The following is a 19631-nucleotide window of genomic DNA, read 5'->3' as shown; positions in this document are numbered from 1 at the left end:
GTCGTTTCCGCCGAGCACCTAGCGCCACTCAGCGTGCACAAAGAACAACTAAAGGCGTGTTTAAAAGAGTGCACTGCTTACAATCCTTATCCTGCACTGTTGCTGCCCCACGTGCACTCTATTCGGAGTAACGTTGGAACGACTTCATAAAATCATGACTGCGTTGACTACATCATTTCCAGAGCTTTGTAAGAACTATTCACGGTGCTCTATGACTGATGTCGTGGCCGATCATCGCCAGCTGCGACGAAAACTGGAGAAAATCCGAGCTGCGCGCAGTCGTCGCGCGGCGCGGTGCTGAAGTACGGGCAAGAGCTGGCACATGGCCAAGGTTTTCGTCAGTCGACAAAAGATTCGACTTCGACGTCTGATCGTCAGTGCGTGTGGGATAACCATGGCAAAGCGAGCTCTGTTTCTGCTGCTTTTCTGTGTCGCCTTAGTTCGACTGACATCTACTGTGTATGTCACAACCTCGCAAGATGATATCGGTGCGTATGTTTCAGACGAACTTGGACATTTTCGCCATCCATCGATTCGGTACCCGTAGGCATCAGCTTGTCATCATTCGATACCGCAGTGCTCAGAAAAGCCTTGAAAGGTCACTGCGTTGCTAATTTGTTTTTATGCTGAGTATATTTTTACATTTGGTCACGCACTGTTGGCTCGAGTCAATACATGTCGTAGTGTATCCCATGCCACTTGTGCGAAAGTAGACGCGAATTGCGTTTCTTCCATATCGCACCTGAGCTTCGTTAATTCCATGCACTCGGTGCGTAGTTCCCTTCTGCGTAAAGTGCTGCCCACCGCTGCCCTCCCAGCAGTTTTGAGACCCAGCTTAATGCCAGCTTTTGGACTGTGCTGGAAGTCTATCCATAGAAAGTGTTATTGCGTGGAGTTACGATCGAGTTGGGGGATGGATGAATCGTACAGAAATTACTCTGGCATGAAACGAGCCCAAGGGCAAACACCTGTCTGTGGCTGCGCCCTTGTGCTCGTTTTATAACGCTTTTCGCTTTCATATTTTACTGCCTGATCGTCAAGGGTGTTGGTGTCCGTAATAGCAACGTTCGTGAATTTCTTCGGTGATTGATGTCGACGAAAGCATTCCAGTTTCACTTTTGCTTGCCTCACTTTTATGTGTGTATGTATGGAAATTTCGGGGGGGGGGGGGGGGGGGGGTGTACTTGCGGGTAGAGGGAGTTGTATTATGTTTTTATTCCTTTTAGTGAAATCGATGCACATGATTGAGGAGAAGTAAATAAACAACGAAAGACATGCTTGTAACTTAATGTGTAGGCTTTGTTGTGTTTGCTATTACATATTTCAGCTGTACATTATCGTGTGCACACCTTACGCTTGTTGCGACGCTGCTGTATGGCTGATGTCACAAGCAAACGGAACACAGTTTTCAGATCAAAGGTCATTGCTGCTCGCTACTAGAACTTGAGAGAAGTACTGTGCGTATGTGTCAACCTCCTGACGTCATATTTTGGCAGCAGCGTACTGTAACCCAAAAGTTTGCCATAACCGGAATGCTAATTATATTAGGTGTGAGAAGCAAGATCTGTTTGCTTCTGATGCATCTTGTACACAAACCAAAACCTGCGCACTGTTCGGGTGCTTAGGATAACATGGAACCCGTGTTAATGAAAGAAGTACAGCAACAGATAGCATTTCATTGTGATGTACTCAAATTTGGGACGCAGAACAGTCACACACAGCATTAATGTGTCTTAATAATGAGTCCCGAATGTATAAAAAAAAATTTCAAGGGGGCACTTTGGTGATCTAAAGTGTGATGAGGCGAAAGCCTTTCCCGCAACACTCTCCAGCCTCCTTACGCTAGACAGGGAGAACTGCATATGTGTTGGCAGGAAGTCGGCATAGCATAGTGGTTAGCACGCTTGGCTATGGAGCAAAAGGATGGTGGTTCGATTCTCACTGTGCACTAGGTTTTAGGATTTTTTTTCTGGTTAATGACTAAGGTAGCCATGATTTGTGACTAGTAATGACTTTCACTTCAGATGTAATGGACAGACAGAGTCATGGCTGCGAGTATGAGCCATATTGTACAGCACTTTTAGCTTGTGTTCTATATGTTTTGAGGACTGTGAGGTGCACATTTTACAACATTAAAATAACCTTTAAGTGGAAACCAAAAATGGGTTGATTTTTGTGGTTGTAGAAGTGATGACGAAGGGGTTTTTGAGTAGTTTAGACAAACCACTGGTTTGCGAAGGTGAAGCTCTGTGTATTCAATACTCAAACTGTTTTCATACAAAGCGTAAATGAAGTGCCCATTAGAAAGGCTGTATCCATAGGTTGTGACCATCGTCATCATTTCTCCTTGGTGTAGTGCTGGGGTGTACCAAGCTGCTGACTGTGAGGCATTTTGTTCTTGTGCCTAGTACTGGTAGTGGCATAGACCAGCTGCTGTTTTGCTTTTTTCTTCTGGCAGGCTACTTCTGGCATGTAACTGACTTTCATGTGGACAAGGACTACTCCACACGAGGTAGTCGGGAGTTGTCATGCCACTTTGATGTCAACCACACAACGATGGACGACATTGGGGCATACGGTGACTTCCTGTGTGATGCTCCAAAAATGTTGGCGCAGTCTGCCATAGAAGCCATGGAAAAGATACACCCCACAGTAGACTTTGTGCTGTGGACAGGGTAAGTGTGCTTGCATGGCTTCTTTAGGCAGTTGAATAGGGCATCTCTGAGGTCATTGTTTTTGCACGGAATGCGGATGTAGGTGATCAGTGGGGCCTCTCATAGGACATCATTGAACAGAGCTCAGTGCTTGAACAACTTTTGCTTAGTTCAGCTTTGAATAATACTTATTTTTACTGGTAAGCATTTTGCATTGTGCACACAGAATGAAGTAACAGTGAGAAAGCATGGGCGTAACCGTTGTTTAGCCATTTACGCAGACAACTGCATCACCAATTACGGGAAGCTACAGTTCCACCATTTCAACTGTTGCTTTGCTATCAATTGTTCCGTTACAATAATAAGTACCCTTTATTAAAACATCTCGATGCTCATGTATAGCACGGCTACAGAAGCTATGCATAAGGTGTAACGATAATATCAGCTGAAAGATAAAGCGAAGAGTGACCAAGGTTCAATCTGCATCCAGCTGTGAATGACCTACATGAAAGGAATAAGCATGAAAAGATAGGAAAGAAATGGGGAGGAGTGATTAAAACAATGAAAACATAAAACTGTGAAAGTCAGTTTAAAACATAAGCATGCGCGAGAAAAATGTGACAGTGGTGGAACCTCCACTTGTCCAAGCCCCCGATCGTTATACTAGCTAATTGTAGGAATGTGCAGTGTATGGGGAAAACATTGAGATCATATCAGCCTGTAGTGAGGGTTGTGGAACCTTATCAGGCTTGAATGTTGGGCTAGCATATTTCAGGAATGTTCAGCGGAAGGGGGAAACATTGAGCTCACACCAGCCTGTATTGCAGCAGGGTTAAGCCGACATATTTAAACTGAGGCCCTTCTTTAAGCAGTATACATGGTCTGTTCTGAAAGTAGTAGGACTGATTTTTTTAAACAAAATTTATTCAAGAGAATAGTATAAACGATTACAATTTTTCAAGGTAGCACCCTTCCGCACCTACACGCTGCTGACAATGAGTTTTACAGTTTTCGTACGCCTCCAGGAACTCCTGGACCGGAATGCTGTTTAGCTCCCTCGTCACGGCCTGTTGAACCACCTCTACCGATCCGTGATGTTTCCCCACGAGCGTCGATTTTATTCTCAGGAATAGAAAAACGTCTGGCGGGCCAAGTCGAGGCTGTAGGGGGACTAAGGCAGCGTTGCCGCCTTGTGCTGGGCAAAAAATCGGGGTCCTCATTCACATGATGAAGAAGATCCTACCGGTTGGCCTTTTCCTCCTCTGACAACACTCCCGGCACCAACTTTCCTCATGGATAAGTTTTCGGTCACGATCTCAAAAACTTGGGTTTGAGGAATGCTCAAGTCATCAGCAATCATTCTGATACTCATCTACGATCACTGTTAAGTAAATGTTTCACTCGCTACACATTTTCGTTGGTCTTGCTGGTCGAAGGGCGTCTGGAGCGGTCGTCTTCCTCCACTCTTTGCTTACCTTCTCGGAAAAGCTTGTGCCACTCAAAAAACACCTGATCTACCCATGGAACCGTCACCGTAGGCCTCCTTAATCATTTTGTGAGTCTCTTTGCCCGTTTTACCAAGATTTACTCAAAATGTGATCGCGTATTGCTGATCCAGTAAACGTTCGACGATTCTGCGTGACGAGACGTTTCGGCAGGGGTTCACAGTACAAGTGACCTCCTGTCTGCAACGGCCGAGAGCCGACTGCCGATTTTTCCCAGCATTCCCAATATCCCCCTTCAACGATCATGCACGCGCAGACCACCTCTCATCCGCCCGTTCGCCCAGGAAAAAACCAGTCCTACTACTTTCAGAACAGACCATGTAGTTTCATTTTCAGTATAGTTTATGGGTGTGTTGTAAGCGTTGTGTCGGCAGCGTGATGACTCCATTTGCTTTGGTTCTAGTGTTGGGGCAATAAATTTTTAGGCATTTGAGAGTTTTGTTGCTGGTGTTGCGCTGATATCTTTATAGTGATTGAATCTTGTTTTGTTCATATGTCTGTGCTTTCTTATGTTAACACCTTTAACCCTAATCAGGGAGGAAGTAGAGCTTCATTGACTTTGTTCTATTTCAAGCAGCTTGTGTTGTAAGGCAGTGCTTCTATGTATTTTATTCAGTACAAGCATGTTTGCGCAAGTTCATTGGGATACCGTGAATGACTTTCGGAGCAGTCTGTGCAAAACTTATAAAAACTGTGAAGCTTTGAACTTATAAACTGCATGGCATCAGTAAACTCAGAGTGCGGGTGTTGAACTGTGCACTCATGTTTTTCTCTGCATCGTCTATGTATAATTTGTTGCTTTGTGTTAGAGCTGTGCTGCTGTAGAATTGCCGTGTCCACTCCGAAGTCATGATATTGGCTTCAAATTATATTTCCTTTTGTTGCAGATAGACAGTTAAAGCTAATGGAGCAAGGGAAAGGCTGCGGAAGAGTATCTGACCTCGCTTCGGCGAGCGCGGCTTCGGCCGCTTATCTGATTTTTTCAGCAGCGTCCGCTCCGGCGGACGCAGTTGTTGCTGCGACGCGCGTCTTTTCTTGCCTTTCTCTCTTTCCTCTGATCTCTTACCTCTCCTCTATCTGCACGTTGGCAGCGGTGGTGGCTTGGCTAGAGCCAGTAGCAGGCCCGTGCAATTTCTTTTTCATCCTTCTCTCAGTCACAACAACAACAACACAAGGGAAAGGGAACAGAGGGGAGGGACCAATGGAATAATATGTGGCATTGGTATTTGTCCTTTTGTAAAAAAAAGTAGAGGGAAGCAAAATTATTTTTGTTTCTCTTGCAGCATGACAGCACAGTGTATAGTGGGAGCTGGGGCAGTAGTGATGGAGCATACTTTCAGTTTGGAGGGAAAGACTCAGCATTTTTATTGCAGACAGCCTTGAAAACCTAGCTAAACCTTTGACCGTGATTTGCAGTCTGTGATTGTGAGAAGCCATAAATAAGTTTGATCAGAGAGCAGAAGAGAAGATAGAAGACTTGATTGTTCTGTATTTGTCTGACATGATAGCTGAATTCAAGATGATGTGGCCACTGAGTGCATGCAAAGTGGTTTGTTGTTTGCCGTGTGTGCCAGCACTTGAAGAAAAGCTGAAAAGTCATTGCTTGTGGAGAGTTTTCAAGGCTTATTTTGAAAACATTAGCTAAATGGGCTGTAGCTGAAAAGTATGTATTTTTCTCACAAAATTGAATGATCATATTTGGTCTAAGAAAGTCTCAAATCGCAGCTCACATAAGTAGGTATGGGATACTTTTTCTTACTTCATCATGAGAAGCTGACAGGAAGAGGTATCGCATAGTAAGCTAATTCAATAACTGGTGTTTGGGGTCACTGCATAAATCATTGTCTTGCTAGTTTCACTAAAATAAGTTGTGGGGTTTAATGGCTCGACGCGACATATAGGCTACGGTAGATGCCGTAATGGAAGGCTCTGGATAAATTTACACCATCTAGAGTTCTTTAATGTGCACCGGGGTTGCACAGCAAACGGGTGTTTTTTTATTTCGCCTGCATCGAAATTCAGCTGCCACGGCCGGTATTTGAACCCGCAACCTCCGGGTCAGCAGCCCAACGCCAAAGCCACTGAAGCACCTTTTTTTTTTTCTTGAGGGTGGCTGATTAATATTAAATTGCCTCATTTTCTTGTTTCTGCAGAGACAATCTGCCTCACACTAGCGGCATCTCGTGGCCCGACATGTACAATGAGACGCGTTGGATTGGGGACCTGCTATGGCACTGGGCTCGGCGTCACCGCTCGTTTGTCGTGCCCACCCTGGGCAACCATGACTGGGTTCCGGCCAATGCCATGGAGTCCAAGAATTCCACCCTGTACCGAGGTTTCCTCAACCATGGTGGCTTCAACCAGTTGCTCCCTGAGGATGCGTGGGCCACATTCGAGCGTGGTGAGGCCCTTTGTCTTTGAGCCATTGGCGTTTCTGGCAAGCTCTGCTAGAACGCTGCCCCTGATGTTATGTGCACGTTGTTCAGTTCTTTGGTATAACCGAACCCTATATATATATAGCCTTTATAGATTACGAAAAAGCATTTGGCTCAGTCGAAACTTGAGCAGCTATGCAGGCATTACGGAATCTACCCAGATGGTTTCTTGTACTTCCTGGAGGTTGATATGGGCACGTTCAAGCATTCACAGAGGTTACAAAACTCACTTATTGTGCATGGCACAAAGGCACTTCGTAGCGTTTTGGCAGCCGAGCAAACGATGGCGCCTGATGTCTGGGTTTGAGAGTATGCGCGAGCCGATCTTGGTGCGAGAGCATCATATTCTGGTCTGTATGATCAAAGGTAAAGCAGGCCATTGAGCTATCTCATTTTATAATGACTGCTGTACTTGTTTCAAGGACAGTAATTGAATGTGTTGTTACAAAAATGAACACTGTGTAGGATGCAACCAGTGCGTTGGGACAGTTGTCCCTTTAGGTACCCGGTTCTGCCAGCTTGCATATTTTTCAGAGCGCGTTGAAGGATTTGCAACATTATTAGAGTGCTCTGGAAAGTAGCTACAATTTGTGTACATTGGGCTCCATATCTGTGCAACAGGAGCTTCTGATTTTTGGGAATTTCAGGCTTTGCCAGTGTTTTTAGTGTTCCAGTGTTTGCAGTGTCTCAGGCCAGTCCGCACATGCACGTTGGCTGTGGATGTTGTCACACCGTTGGTTCTTCTGGGCCAAAGACGCGAGCATGTTGTGTGCTGTCCGTGCAGGTGGCTACTACAGCCGGTCACTGTCCAAGAACATTCTGCTGGTGTGCCTCAATTCGGTGCTGTGGTACACTGGTAACAAGGGCGAGCAGCCGGGACCTAGTGACCCCCAGATGGCCTGGCTGAGAGACCAGCTGCACAACGCTCAACACCAGGGACAGAAGGTGCCATGAAGTGCCCATAAGAGTTGGGAAAGAGGGGGGGGCTTGTCATCCCTAACGTTCCTAGTTTCCCGCGATTCTGCGAAAAATCGCAGATTTAAACATTTTTCGCGGGATCTTGTGTTAGAAGGCATATTCTTTGTTTGTTTGTTTATGGGGTTTAACGTTCCAAAGCGACTCGGACTATGAGAGACGCCGTAGAGAAGGGCTCCGGAAATTTCGACCACCTGGGGTTCTTTAACGTGCACTGACATCGCACAGTACACGGGCCTCTAGAATTTCTCCTCCAAAGAAATTCCAGCTGCCGCGGCCGGGATCGAACCAACGTCTTTTGGGTCAGCAGCCGAGCACCATAACCAATGAGCCACCGCGGCGGCGCATATTCTTTGTTTTGATGCTATTGTTACATTAGTAACAAGGACAGTAGGATAGAAATGTGACTATTTTATCTTATTTGCACAAACATATTGCGAGGGGAGCGTTTTGAGATCTCGGGAGAATTTTAAAAACAATGTTGCATGCTGCAGTTATAACGCAGCTGAAAGTCTTCAGGTCACCCATAGCAGAGTCCCCCCCAAAGCAACGTAGGCAGCACTGTAAAATACAGAAACAACGGATATGTTGATGTTATTTAAAGAGAAAATGCTATGGCACAATTGTGTGCAGATTCTGGACCACTAAAGCCAAACCTCTGACACTTTAATGCGTGCAGCCTCCCACGCTGTACAATCCACCACTACCACTGTACTCCGCTGCTCAGTGCTTTGAGCTGCTCAGTCCTGCGCCCGTTTGCATTTCTTTGCTTTCCGTGCTCCGTCCAACTCTTTCAGTGCCTTCTCTTTCTCAACGACCCTCACCGTCTTCTTTCTGTATCCTTAGCCACATCCTCCTTAGCACTTGCACGCTGCACGATTAACGCCAGGGTGATTAAAATTCTGGCTTTTTCTCGTGTCTCTCAAGCCTGGTCTCATATTCATAGCCAAATTGTATTTGGTTGCTTTATTGGCTTATTGGGGTTTAATGTTCCAAAGCAACTCGTGCAGTTGGGGTAATTCCACCAGACGTAAACAAAATCTAAAACATGATAACAAGAGTTGATAACTGAAAATAAATAATTATCACATAAAGGGACAATAAGAGCAGGATGGAAGGTATTTGTGAGTTCTTTTATAAACCAACAACTGATATAGTAAAGACCCTGCTGTAGTAAAGATTTTTGCTAGTCTGTGTCAGTTTAATATAGAGTGGTTCTACTGTACCTGATGTAAACAGCAAAATGCATTGCATTGATGAATATTTCCCCGCACACTTCCGGATTTTCAAGCCCGGGCTCAAATGACATTTGAAATGCCAGGTTTATAGTCCGAGTAATAATCCTCACCTTGTGGATCAAGTCATACTCATTGCTTTCACTATCGTCTAAATAGCGTATTTGCAGTCTGCGTCCTCCTCACTGCCAAATAGCAGTGCATGAATTTCAGTGCCGCTGAAACTTCAGTCTTCCCGTGACGCCATGGAGGTGTTCAAAACAAGCAGTGAGGAATTGATTTTTTCCTGCAATACATTTTCAAAACTAGCCTCATCTGGCGAGGATAGCAAATCAACTTCTTGAGAAGTGGATGGCTTAAAAGCTCTTGACAAAAAGCGTGCATGATATGTTGCAAAAGTGCACAAGGGCTTGTTTTAATTAAGGTGTAGGTTTAGAAGCCTGGAAATTGTTTTTTAAGCACCTGACAGTCCACATGAAGCTTTCCTTGCTTCTTTTTACTGACCCTTTAATTTGCTTCAAGCCTGCATGCGAGCAGTGGGAAAAAAAAAGGTGACACATTTCTGTGCTCCATTTCTCTGTCAGGTGTTCATATCGGGACATGTTGGCCCAGGCTACTTCAGCCGTGCCCTTGTCGGCCAGCCTGCCTCTGTGGCGTTCTTTGAGGATATCAACGACAGGTACCAGGACCTGATAGCCCAGTACAAGGACGTTGTGGCCGGGCAGTTCTTTGGTCACCAGCACAGCAACGGCTTTGTGGTGCTCTCGGACAAGAATGGCAAGTGTTCTTTTTCCAGCTTTCACCTTCTTTTGTTCTGTCATTTGCATTACGAGCGCACTTGTGCAGTAATTGGTTTGGTTTGGTTTATGGGGTTTAACGTCCCAAAGCGACTAAGGCTATGAGGGACGCCGTAATGGAGGGCTCCGGAAATTTCGACCACCTGGGGTTCTTTAACGTGCACTGACATCGCACAGTACACGGGCCTCTAGAATTTCTCCTCCAAAGAAATTCCAGCCGCCGCGGCCGGGATCGAACCCGCGTCTTTCGGGTCAGCAGCCGAGCACCATAACCGCTGAGCCACCGCGGCGGCTTGTGCAGTAATTACTTTCGCTTAATGCTTAATCTACATGGCTTAAGACGCAAGCTCCAAGGAGTGAGCGGAATGTGAACAACTATGTAGGGGTCAGAACCTCTTGTTTCTGGAGCCTTCAAGGTTGCAGTGGCAAAAAGTGAGTGCTGTCACATTAGCTGCTGACAGGGTGGGCGGCCAGCTTGCCAGGTTGTTGGTTCTGGGAGCAGCCCACTTCAGTGGCTATGGTGCTCGGCTGCTGGTCCGAAAGACGCGGGTTCGATCCCGGCCGCGGCGGCTGAATTTCTTTGGAGGAGAAATTCGAGGCCCGTGTACTGTGCGATGTCAGTGCACGTCAAAGAACCCCAGGTGGTCGAAATTTCCGGAGCCCTCCACTCCGCGTCCCTCATAGCCTTAGTCGCTTTGGGACGTTAAACCCCATAAACCAACCAACCAACCAACCCACTGTTCCTGTTGAGTAATGCTGTAAAAGATCATTAATTCGAACGTCAAGGGATGAGAAAAAAAAAGTAAAAATGCTCCAGTTTTCCGGAGCTCGAATTATTGAATGACCGTGAAATAAACTGGCAAAAAACGCATTGCGGCTGAATTCACTGAAAGACTGGGCAATGGTCACCTGCTTTTGAGATGAGAAAAGCATGACAGTGGATGTTTTTTACATTTCTATCAGCGTGCGCGTATACTGTCAGAAGTGTCGAAGCAGAGCTGCTTCAAAATAACAAGGGCTTCCCCGGCACCCTTCCTATTGTGACGTGGTAGCGGTGGTGCCTGCTCACAAGCAGGTGCACTGATTAAACAGTGAATGGCACGTGATGAGTGCATAGTTTTGGCACAATGGAAGAACCACGCAGATGGAAGCGAGAGGAAATGTGCAGTGGCATCAATTAGCGTCTGATACTGCGTGCAGCAGGTTTCAGTTGTCTGGCTGATACATGGCCGAAAGCCGCTCTCACTGCGGGCTGATGCGAAGCTCAGAGAACCGAAACTATGCAGTCAGACTACTCTTGAAGACTGGACTGTCCATTTGAATTAACCCGTGCGAGACCTATACGTCCGAATTAGCGAGCATTGGATGCTATACTCCTGCATGGTCGTAGGATGGGACCGTGCCGGCGGTTCGATATTATCCGGATTTCCTAATTAACGAAGGTCGAATTAACGAGCTTTTACTGTAGTGCGGGGAAAGTGGGAAGAGGAAGGAAGGGGAACCAAATGAGATTGTCACCAAGAAGCAGATTCTCCCTGCGTAGTGCTGTATGATGCTAAGACACCTGCTTTGATCTATGTTTGCAAGACAGCAGTTAGCGCCGACTTGCTCCATTGCATTTTCACGGCTACACTTACTCTTGGTGACAGGCAGTATTAGCTACATGCCTGTCGCACTTTTCTTTTTGCTATATTGCTTTGGGAAAAGTTCCTGCAAATGTCTCATTCGCTGGATTAAAATACGGGCTGCAGTCACTTTTCACTTGAATGCTTGTCTGCATTGCCTGCCAGTGGCATTTATTTCAGGGGAGAATAGCGTGGCTGTAAATCTAACGCTCTGGTTTTATATTGCCGTACGTTTTATGTCCAGCTAGCTAAGCACTGAAATTTGTGTTAATATATCGTGGAGACGTTGTTGTGGGCGAGTGTAGCACGTATTATTAAAATACTGTGCACAACTGCCACTTGCTGTGCAAAGCTGGGCTGCGTGGCTACAGCAGCACCATCTGCATCACAAGCTGCCATCTTTAAACCCTTTCTAGATAAGTGGGCACTGTTTGCCGAGCTCTTCATGCTGCCAGTTTACTGGAGTGTCAGCGTATGGTAGAAAGTTCCAGGTGCATGTGTGCCTCCGGTAGCATCTTCTCCACTTCCTAGTCAGCCTGCTTGAAATATTTGCTTAGGATTGCAAGCGAATGGTAAATGCTGGAAAAGAGAAATGCAGGTCACATCTGCACTGGCACAACTTGACATGCAGTCCCAATAAAGCCGGAATTTTGTTTGTTGAAAGCATTTTGGGGCACCACTGTCGTCATCATCAGCCGAGTTTGCTTTTCTAACATCTGTCTGCTTGTGGTGGTGAAGGCTTAGAAAAAAAAAAAATTCTGAGGACAATTACGATACTCCCTAATGCGAAATTTGAGTGCAGCTCTGTCTGCTTCTGGGGCGCAAGCGATAGGGTCCTCATGGTGGCGACGACGAGCACGTGCTTCAGTGGTGTAAACAGCAGTGTCCTTTCAAAGGCGCTGCCTAGCCTCCGCTTGAGCAGCTTGTTGAGTGGCAGATGAAGCATTTCCACCGGTTGCATCGCTCGTTCTTGAGAAAGAGCTGGCTGAGGCCATTTTGCATTGTATTATATAAGCTGACTGTTTATACTAGAAAGACAATGCTATGAGTGGTGTGGTCGATGCAATGCTATGGGTGGCGAGTTTGACGCAGACAATCTATCACTTGCAGCACATTTCACAGCACTGCTTGCTCGCAGAGCGGACCGTTGCACGCCTGCGAGGAGGCAGTGCATGGGTGCACGTGGGCGCGGGCCACCGCAGACCAACTTCTCCTCCCTTAGACACCGTACCTCCGCTCATGCAGTGGTGATTGATGACGGCACGCATGGCGCTACATCTAGAAGTGGGCATTGACTAATGCATTCCTAGAGTAGGCAACTAGAGCATGGGCGGCAGAGGGTCAGGTGGGTGGATGAGGTTAAAGGGACAGTGAGGAGAGCTCTATTAATATTTTTTTTTTAAGCAAAATCCGATAGTTCGGCATTTCATGGCTTTGTTGCCACTTGGCCGGCAGCGAAAGATGTATTTATTTCTAAGAAATTTTGATTCGAAGTTGAAAAAGTTTTTCCCGCCGCTCTCATTCAAACTTGGAATTCTCTTATGACGACACAGGACTAAGTGACGTGGAACATGACGTGCACATGACGTAACGCAGACTTCGTGATTTCTGGCGACCAGCAGTGCGGCCTGGCAGCAGCCGAAACGAAAGCTACCGCCGGCCGCTTGTTGAAGGCATCTATTGGCTATTGCGGCCGTCGCTACCGTCACTTCGTTTACGTTTGCACCAGCGTTTTGCCAATGTTACGATGGATCCCGTTCTCGAAGTCGTCAACGAAGTTCTAGCAAATAGACATTTTTAGCATACCGTGTACCTTGTTACGCTTAGCAGAATACCGGGAGCCCGCCTACCGCCGGCAAGCAGGCGCTGATTGGTCCCGATGCTGCAGGCGCGCGCGTAGCTGCTGAGTACGTGGCGCCATCTGGCGACGTCAAAGAGATTTCCACATGCATTGGCTGCGCCTCAGTGATTTGTGGCTCCTCATGTTCTAGCGTTGCAAGAACCTTTGGTTCTAGCAACACTGTTTTGTCCTATGACGTCATCACGCGTGTACTTGTGAGTTTGGCCTGTGGCGGCGATACCTGTATTTTGGTTCTTGCTCTTTTCTCCGTTACAAGAGCTTTGTTGTCAGTATGAGTGGCGTTTTTGTAATCAGGAGCTGGTGTCCTGTCGATACAAGCCAACTTCAATTTCTCCTCAGTGTCCCTTTAAGGAGTTTGCAGGGATAAGGTAGCTGCAGCTGGCACCACAGGACAGGGTTGATTGGAGGGATGTGGGAGAGGCCTTTGCCCTGCAGTGGACTTAGGCTGATGGTGGTGATTTTATTATCAGTGGCACAGGGTACACACAGCCTTGGTGCAAGTCGATGAGAGGAAATAGAAATAAAACGAAATGGTTGTGAGCCATGATGGACGGGTAGTGACTGAAAGGAGCAAGTGCTCCAAAAGGAGGTGTGCTAAGGAGAGGGTTTTTGGAAGCCCTCTTCAGATGTGTGTGTGGCCTGATGTTGACGGTTGTCGGTCTCATACGCAATGCAAGTGCAGGTGCGCCAGTCAGTTCGATACAGCTGGCCGGATCGGTGACACCGTGGGGCAGCAGCAGTCCCACCTACAGGCGAGTCTCTGTGCCAACGAACCCGTCCGTACGACTGTACACGTACCGGCGCTCCACCGGACACCTCCTCGACTACGACGTCTACTACCTGGACCTGGTCAAGGCCAATTTGGCTGCCGCTTCGCAGGTGACTGCCTTCAACATTGTGCTTTGCCGATGTATACAGTCAGGCTCACTTGTAACAATACTGGTTGTAATAATATATCGGATATAACAGTGGTCATTCGCAGCACCATCAGCTTTACTATGTGTTCTATGGTAAAATAACCTGCTTATAGCAATGCTGTGAAGACACATTATTGATTATATCAAATATTTTCATTGAGTGTCAACCATAATAGAAAAAACAAACAGACATGGAAATGCTACAACCACACCATCAAAACCATGTTTACAACACAAAAGCGCACGTGTGGGGCCTAGCAACAGACTGAGCCGGCGCAGCGACGCCACGAAAGCAAAAGAACCCGTGGCCACGCACTCGGACACGCTGCCACCGGTCGCCTCGAGGATGCTTGCGTGTCGCAATGACACAGGCAAGAGAAACAACGGATGCGTTCCCCTCAGCAAATGGCCCATGCAGAGAAGAAAGTAGGGAGCATGGTAGGGAGCCTTGGCGGAGCAGTCCATTATTAACATTTCTGAGGGGTGCGCCGCTCACAGAAAAAATGCGTAGAGGCATTTTTCTTTGTTCTTTGCATTCTGAGCTATGGCTGGCACCAGCAGCGCGTGCGTTGTTCCATCTTCCCCTGTTCTTCGCTAACTTCCCCACGGTCCCCACTTCACAAATTTCATGTGTCCCAGGGGCAGGAGCCATTGCGTCAGGGGAGCTGCTGCGTTGCTGCATTGGCTATGTGTGCCATGCGTACTCCCAATCAGTCGGTGCAGTGCGCGCGCCAGCAGCCAGCGCGGTTATTCTCTTGTCAGCTGTCACCGCACCCTTGATACTGCACGCTTCTTGAATTTCTCGTAAGAATCGCTTCCGGAAAGCCTGCTTGATTCCTGTGACTTGGAGGTCCGCGAAGCTCCCGCCAGTGCAGTGATGGCGGTGCTTTGGTCATTGGTGAACGGTGAACGTTTTTCCGGTCTCCTGAAGTTCGAATTGAAGAGCTTTTACAGGCATTAGAACACTCAAACGCCTCCGGGTATTTACTGCCAATAAATGCTCTGAAGTTTGTCATCTTTTCTTTTTTTTTTCGGCACAACCCTGTTATAACAATTATTGGTTATAACAATGGTATTTCCATGGCACTTGAATATTGTTAAAAGTGGGTTTAACTGTAGTTCTGGAAAAGTGAAAGTGAATGGAGTGAGTGAGCTCATAATGGGACTAGTAATGCTTTCGCATTAATAATTTTCTCATCTTGCAGAAGGAGCCAGACTGGGAGCACCTGTATTCAGCCAGCCGTGACTTGGGACAGGCAGACCTGAGTACTGCCTCTGTCGTGGAGTTGGCTCACCGAATCGCCCGCTCACCGGACCTGCTGTCGCGGTACATCAGCCTCAGCTCCTCGCTCAAGGACGTGGGGCCCTGTGACACTGCTTGCCGTCAGACAATGCTCTGTGCCATCCTGGCTTCCCGCAAGGACTCTCACGCAGCCTGCATGTCCGAAGGAGGAAAGCTGCACGCTTACAGCATCCAGCAGAGCGGCCACGACGAGGCCACCACAACTGTCAGGGATGTTCTTGTGGGCATGTCGGTGTCTGTTGTGATTGTCGCCGGCATTGTGCTGTTGGTGCGAGCCAAGAGAGCACACATGATGCAGGGACCACGCTATGGCCGTTTTAGTTGATTTGTGCGTGGCAGTAGACTGCAGAAAAGATTTTTGCTGCATTGTTATCACATAGTTGTTGAGAGCTGCATTGCTGATCGAAACTGGCATCGCACCTTTATTTGTTCCGAGGCTGTTACAGCCCTGGTTGAAGAGCATATGAGGACAAAAAGAGAAAAAAAGGGAGCGGCTTTGTTAGTTTTTGACAGTTGAAATCTACAGGAAAGGTGATTTAATTAGATGTGCAGGCCTGTTTTAATGAATCTTTGTTGAGAGTTTCTGTGCCTACTTGCCTTTGCTTTCAGACTTTGAAGCCATTCTTGTGTTGCTAGTTTATGGTGCATTAGCACTTCAATTTTTTGTTTTCTATCAAAGTAATATGCCGTTTTCTGAGCAGTGCTGTGGCGTAAATGCTGCTTGAATGTACTGTCTGAATCAGGCGGAACATAGAAAGAACTGTGATCAAGTGGGCAGTCATACAGGAGACATTGTTGACTGATCTTGTCTGCTTTATGGGCAAGCTTTTATTGTAGAGGACATCTAGCCCAAGCTGGCTGTGAAATCTGTAAAGAGTGTGTTTCTGGTTTTATGACTTATCCTGGAGTGATTGATAGTTGAGTGCTGCTACTTATTAACTGCAATATTTGACTGCCAGAATGAGCTTACTTTTAGCTAGTTGTGCAGTTTTCACTGCCATGGTTGTGTTACACATGGTGGGAACAAATTTCAGTATATGTCATAATATCACGATTAGGGATTATGCGTGCTTAGCTTGCTTAGCTTGTGTACATGCATGATAATACATAGACTAATAATGCAATGAATGTGTAAAGGCATTTATTGTACTTGTGATTTGCACTGCACACACATTTCACTGGGTAGGTTCGACATCAATTGCGTGACTACAACGAAGGTGTGTGATGTGATTTACTACAACTGGCATTGTTATGTTCACTCTCAGTTGTAGTGTAGAACTGCAGTGAGGAAGGCAGATAAGATGTCCTTATTTAGTTGTCCCCACCGACTTCTTTGGTTCTGTACTGCTCCAGTGCCTTGATGACAAACTACACTAACGTTGTGTTGTATACTACAGAAGTGCTACTGTAGGCATGCTTAAGGCAACCTGTTTCACAATATTCCGCGATTCTTCGAAAAATCATGGATTTAAGCATTTTTCGTGGAATTGTGTGTCAAGAGCCACATTCTTTTTTTTTCATGCTATTGTTGTTACAGGAATGACAGTGTGACGGAAAAATGGCTGTTGTACTGTATTTGCACAAAAATAACGCGTGGGGGAGCTCTGGAGAATTGTAAAAGTAATATTATTACGATATAATGTTATCTCAAAATGTTCAGGCCTACCGTAATCGTGCCCCCCCTCCCTCTCTCTAGTAAAACACGAAATCAGCTGATATGTCGACGTATTGAAGAGGCAGCACTTGAGATGTGTGCACCACAATTGAGCAATGCCAAGCCTCCGATACTTCAGTGCATGCAGCCACCGTCGCTGTGCCGTGCTCCAGCTGAAGCATGCTAGGGTTGATTGCGTACCACTGAGGGAGAAAAGCACCCAGTATTCCTTGTGCTTTCCTATGCGTGCTGTCTGCTATGGAATGGTAAGCATCCGGTTAAATGTGCCAGTTTTGGCAGAGCAGTCTGGACTGCTCTACCGGGGGTATCTTTGCACATCAACTGCTCCCAATCTGCCATTGGAACAAGCTATTCCCAATCTCGATTTGGCGTTGGAATAGCCTTGCTCTGAGAAGAGTAGAAAAAGTTGATCTGGAAGTGCTCTATTTCTGCGTTTGGAATTCAGCAATAGTCATTGCATAGGGAGTCGTTGGGAAAGGTTTGTGGCTGCTTCTAGTAGTCAGTGTCTTTGTTGACTCTTGCTGTAACATACATGGTGACGAATACATAGTATGGAGTGCTGGCATGGGAATATCGCACCAGGACTCTAAGTTCACTGTAAAAAATGTGTTCTAAATATTCTGCACTAACATTCTGGGGACCTACTGTGGCAGGGCTCAGAATGGAAGGCACCTTTTGCCTGTTAACGAAGCTAGTCTAAGGTGGTTTTGCAATATTGCTGCAGAACCACATGCATATATACCAGTATGTTTACCCTAAGGTACCAGAACCTTCATTGTCAGTGCCTTCAGGCATTTTGAACATCCATTTGAATAGCTTGTGCATATTATGACGCAGATTTTTTAGTTGAGAATGAAGTGTGTTGATGGGTGTTGTAAAAATAAAGAACTTTCTGAAAATACGTGTGTACTTGACTGCATAGAAAAGTATAAAAACCGAATAAGTCAGTTTTTGCTAGGGCCATGACCAAACGCGAGTAATACTTGTTGTGGGGCTCGTTGGTGCATGTTTCCTGGAAAGGGTTGTAGTTCCGAAACAGACTACACTCCCCGTCTAGCTTTCTGTGTGTTGTCTGTTTCGGTGCTACTTCCCTTTTCTGGAGGCCAAATACGAGCCTAACTTTTCATATACACAGCAAACAATTAATCGGTGGCATAAGTGCAGCAGAAAGACTCCTGTGTTATGGCAAGATGGGAAAGCACCTAGTTTGGTTCCTTGGGGCTGCTGCAGCAGGTGATGATAATTGTGATAGTTGTGTTGTCCTCATGCTCAAATTGGATGATAATTAGGCGCAGGAGTGGCAATGGGAAGGTTGTAGGACTCAAAGGTGCAAGGGTGTTTGTATTTATCCTTGCCAGGAGCTCCCATTGTTCTTGGGGGAAAAAATGAGACTATTTGCAAGGGAAATGGTGCCATGTTTTTGAGAGCTGACTTGGGACACGACACCGAGTTAATTTGTGGTGACAGGGAGGCAGACCTTGCATATTGCATGGCTTTCATGATTGGGCCAGTGTCAGCTTGGAAGTTACCATACTGAATGCCCTCTACGCTAGCCTTATGTACAAAAAAGCATGCCCACAGATTGTTCGGTTTGGTTTTGTTTATGGGGTTGAACGTCCCAAAGCGACTAAGGCTATGAGAGACGCCGTAGTGGAGGGCTCCGGAAATTTCGACCAACTGGGGTTCTGTAACGTGCATTGACATCGCACAGTACACGGGCCTCTAGAATTTTTCCTGCAAAGAAATTCAACCGCCGCAGCCGGGATCGAACCCGCGTCTTTCGGGTCAGCAGCCGAGCACCATAACCACTGAGCCACCGCGGCGGCACAGATTGTTCGGAGTACAGGAGAGCTGAAGTCTCCACGTGTGTTAGCACAAAAACAGGTTTGTAATAAAAAGACTCAAATATGAAATTCATATACTCTCACTGAAAGCGTTAACTCTTTTTTTGCTGTGAAAAAATGACCAATTTTGAGTGTTGTGTAGCAATATTTGTTTCTTCAAGAAGTGCTAAATGCACTGCACATTGTAATACATCATACTATAGCTTATTGATTGTACTTTCGAATGAAAAAAATGCCAGAGATGTGTGTGCGAAACTTTTCAAGTATTTATTGGTTCAATATGCTGGTAACACAAAACAAAATTCAAGCAAAACAAAAGCCGCTGCACTGAGCCAGAAATTTGTTACAAAAAAAATTAGAATATTCAAAACGTTGCACATATTCTTAGCTACTATTGTTGAAATTTTCAGCTGCGTACATAATAAATTTTCTTTTATGTGGCCTTTCAAGTTGGGCAGTATAGCTGCTTTGCGACTAGACAAAACAGTCCTTTGAGGTCATGATATAGAGGTTGATATGGAACGGCTGCATATCACACTTGTTCTGAGTTGTGTTCCTGTTTTTTTTTTATATATATATATATAGACGAGCTTGCCAGGTTTTCTCTGTTTTTTATTCGGTTGGTAGCGAATGGGTTCTATGGGTGAAAGGGGGCGTGGCCTTCCTTGACATCATCATAATAAAAAATCTGCGGGCGCATTTCGTAAAATATCTTGGCAGTATGTTGCAAAGGCCCTGAAGCACCAATTAAAACCGCTCTCAGAATTTTAAAAGCGAGCGTACTGCATAAAATATCTCCACAGCA

The 19631-nt window shown here is 46.2% G+C and overlaps 1 protein-coding gene across 1 annotated transcript; it reads left to right on the top strand.

Annotated features, from left to right (window-relative positions):
- Positions 1-52: 52 nt before the first annotated feature.
- Positions 53-17883, top strand: LOC149334879 (acid sphingomyelinase-like phosphodiesterase 3b). Its single transcript, XM_089551514.1, has 7 exons — positions 53-488; positions 2459-2675; positions 6313-6560; positions 7379-7539; positions 9389-9581; positions 13770-13966; positions 15210-17883. The coding sequence occupies exons 1-7, from the start codon at positions 323-325 to the stop codon at positions 15630-15632; spliced, it is 1605 nt and encodes a 534-aa protein (XP_089407640.1). The 5' UTR covers positions 53-322; the 3' UTR covers positions 15633-17883.
- Positions 17884-19631: the final 1748 nt, after the last annotated feature.

This window comes from Amblyomma mixtum, chromosome 7 (genome assembly GCF_055824585.1).
Source record: "Amblyomma mixtum isolate Tamu chromosome 7, ASM5582458v1, whole genome shotgun sequence".
Lineage (NCBI taxonomy): Eukaryota > Metazoa > Arthropoda > Arachnida > Ixodida > Ixodidae > Amblyomma > Amblyomma mixtum.
The sequence above is the reverse complement of the archived record's forward strand: the minus strand, read 5'-3'. Positions and strand labels throughout refer to the sequence as shown.

Excerpts from the sequence above, each read along its gene's own strand:
- LOC149334879 (XM_089551514.1), top strand. The coding sequence starts at position 323 with ATGGCCAAGGTTTTCGTCAGTCGACAAAAGATTCGACTTCGACGTCTG. Across the intron at positions 2,676-6,312 it reads GACTTTGTGCTGTGGACAGG|AGACAATCTGCCTCACACTA; the intron begins GTAAGTGTGCTT and ends TTGTTTCTGCAG. Across the intron at positions 6,561-7,378 it reads GTGGGCCACATTCGAGCGTG|GTGGCTACTACAGCCGGTCA; the intron begins GTGAGGCCCTTT and ends CTGTCCGTGCAG.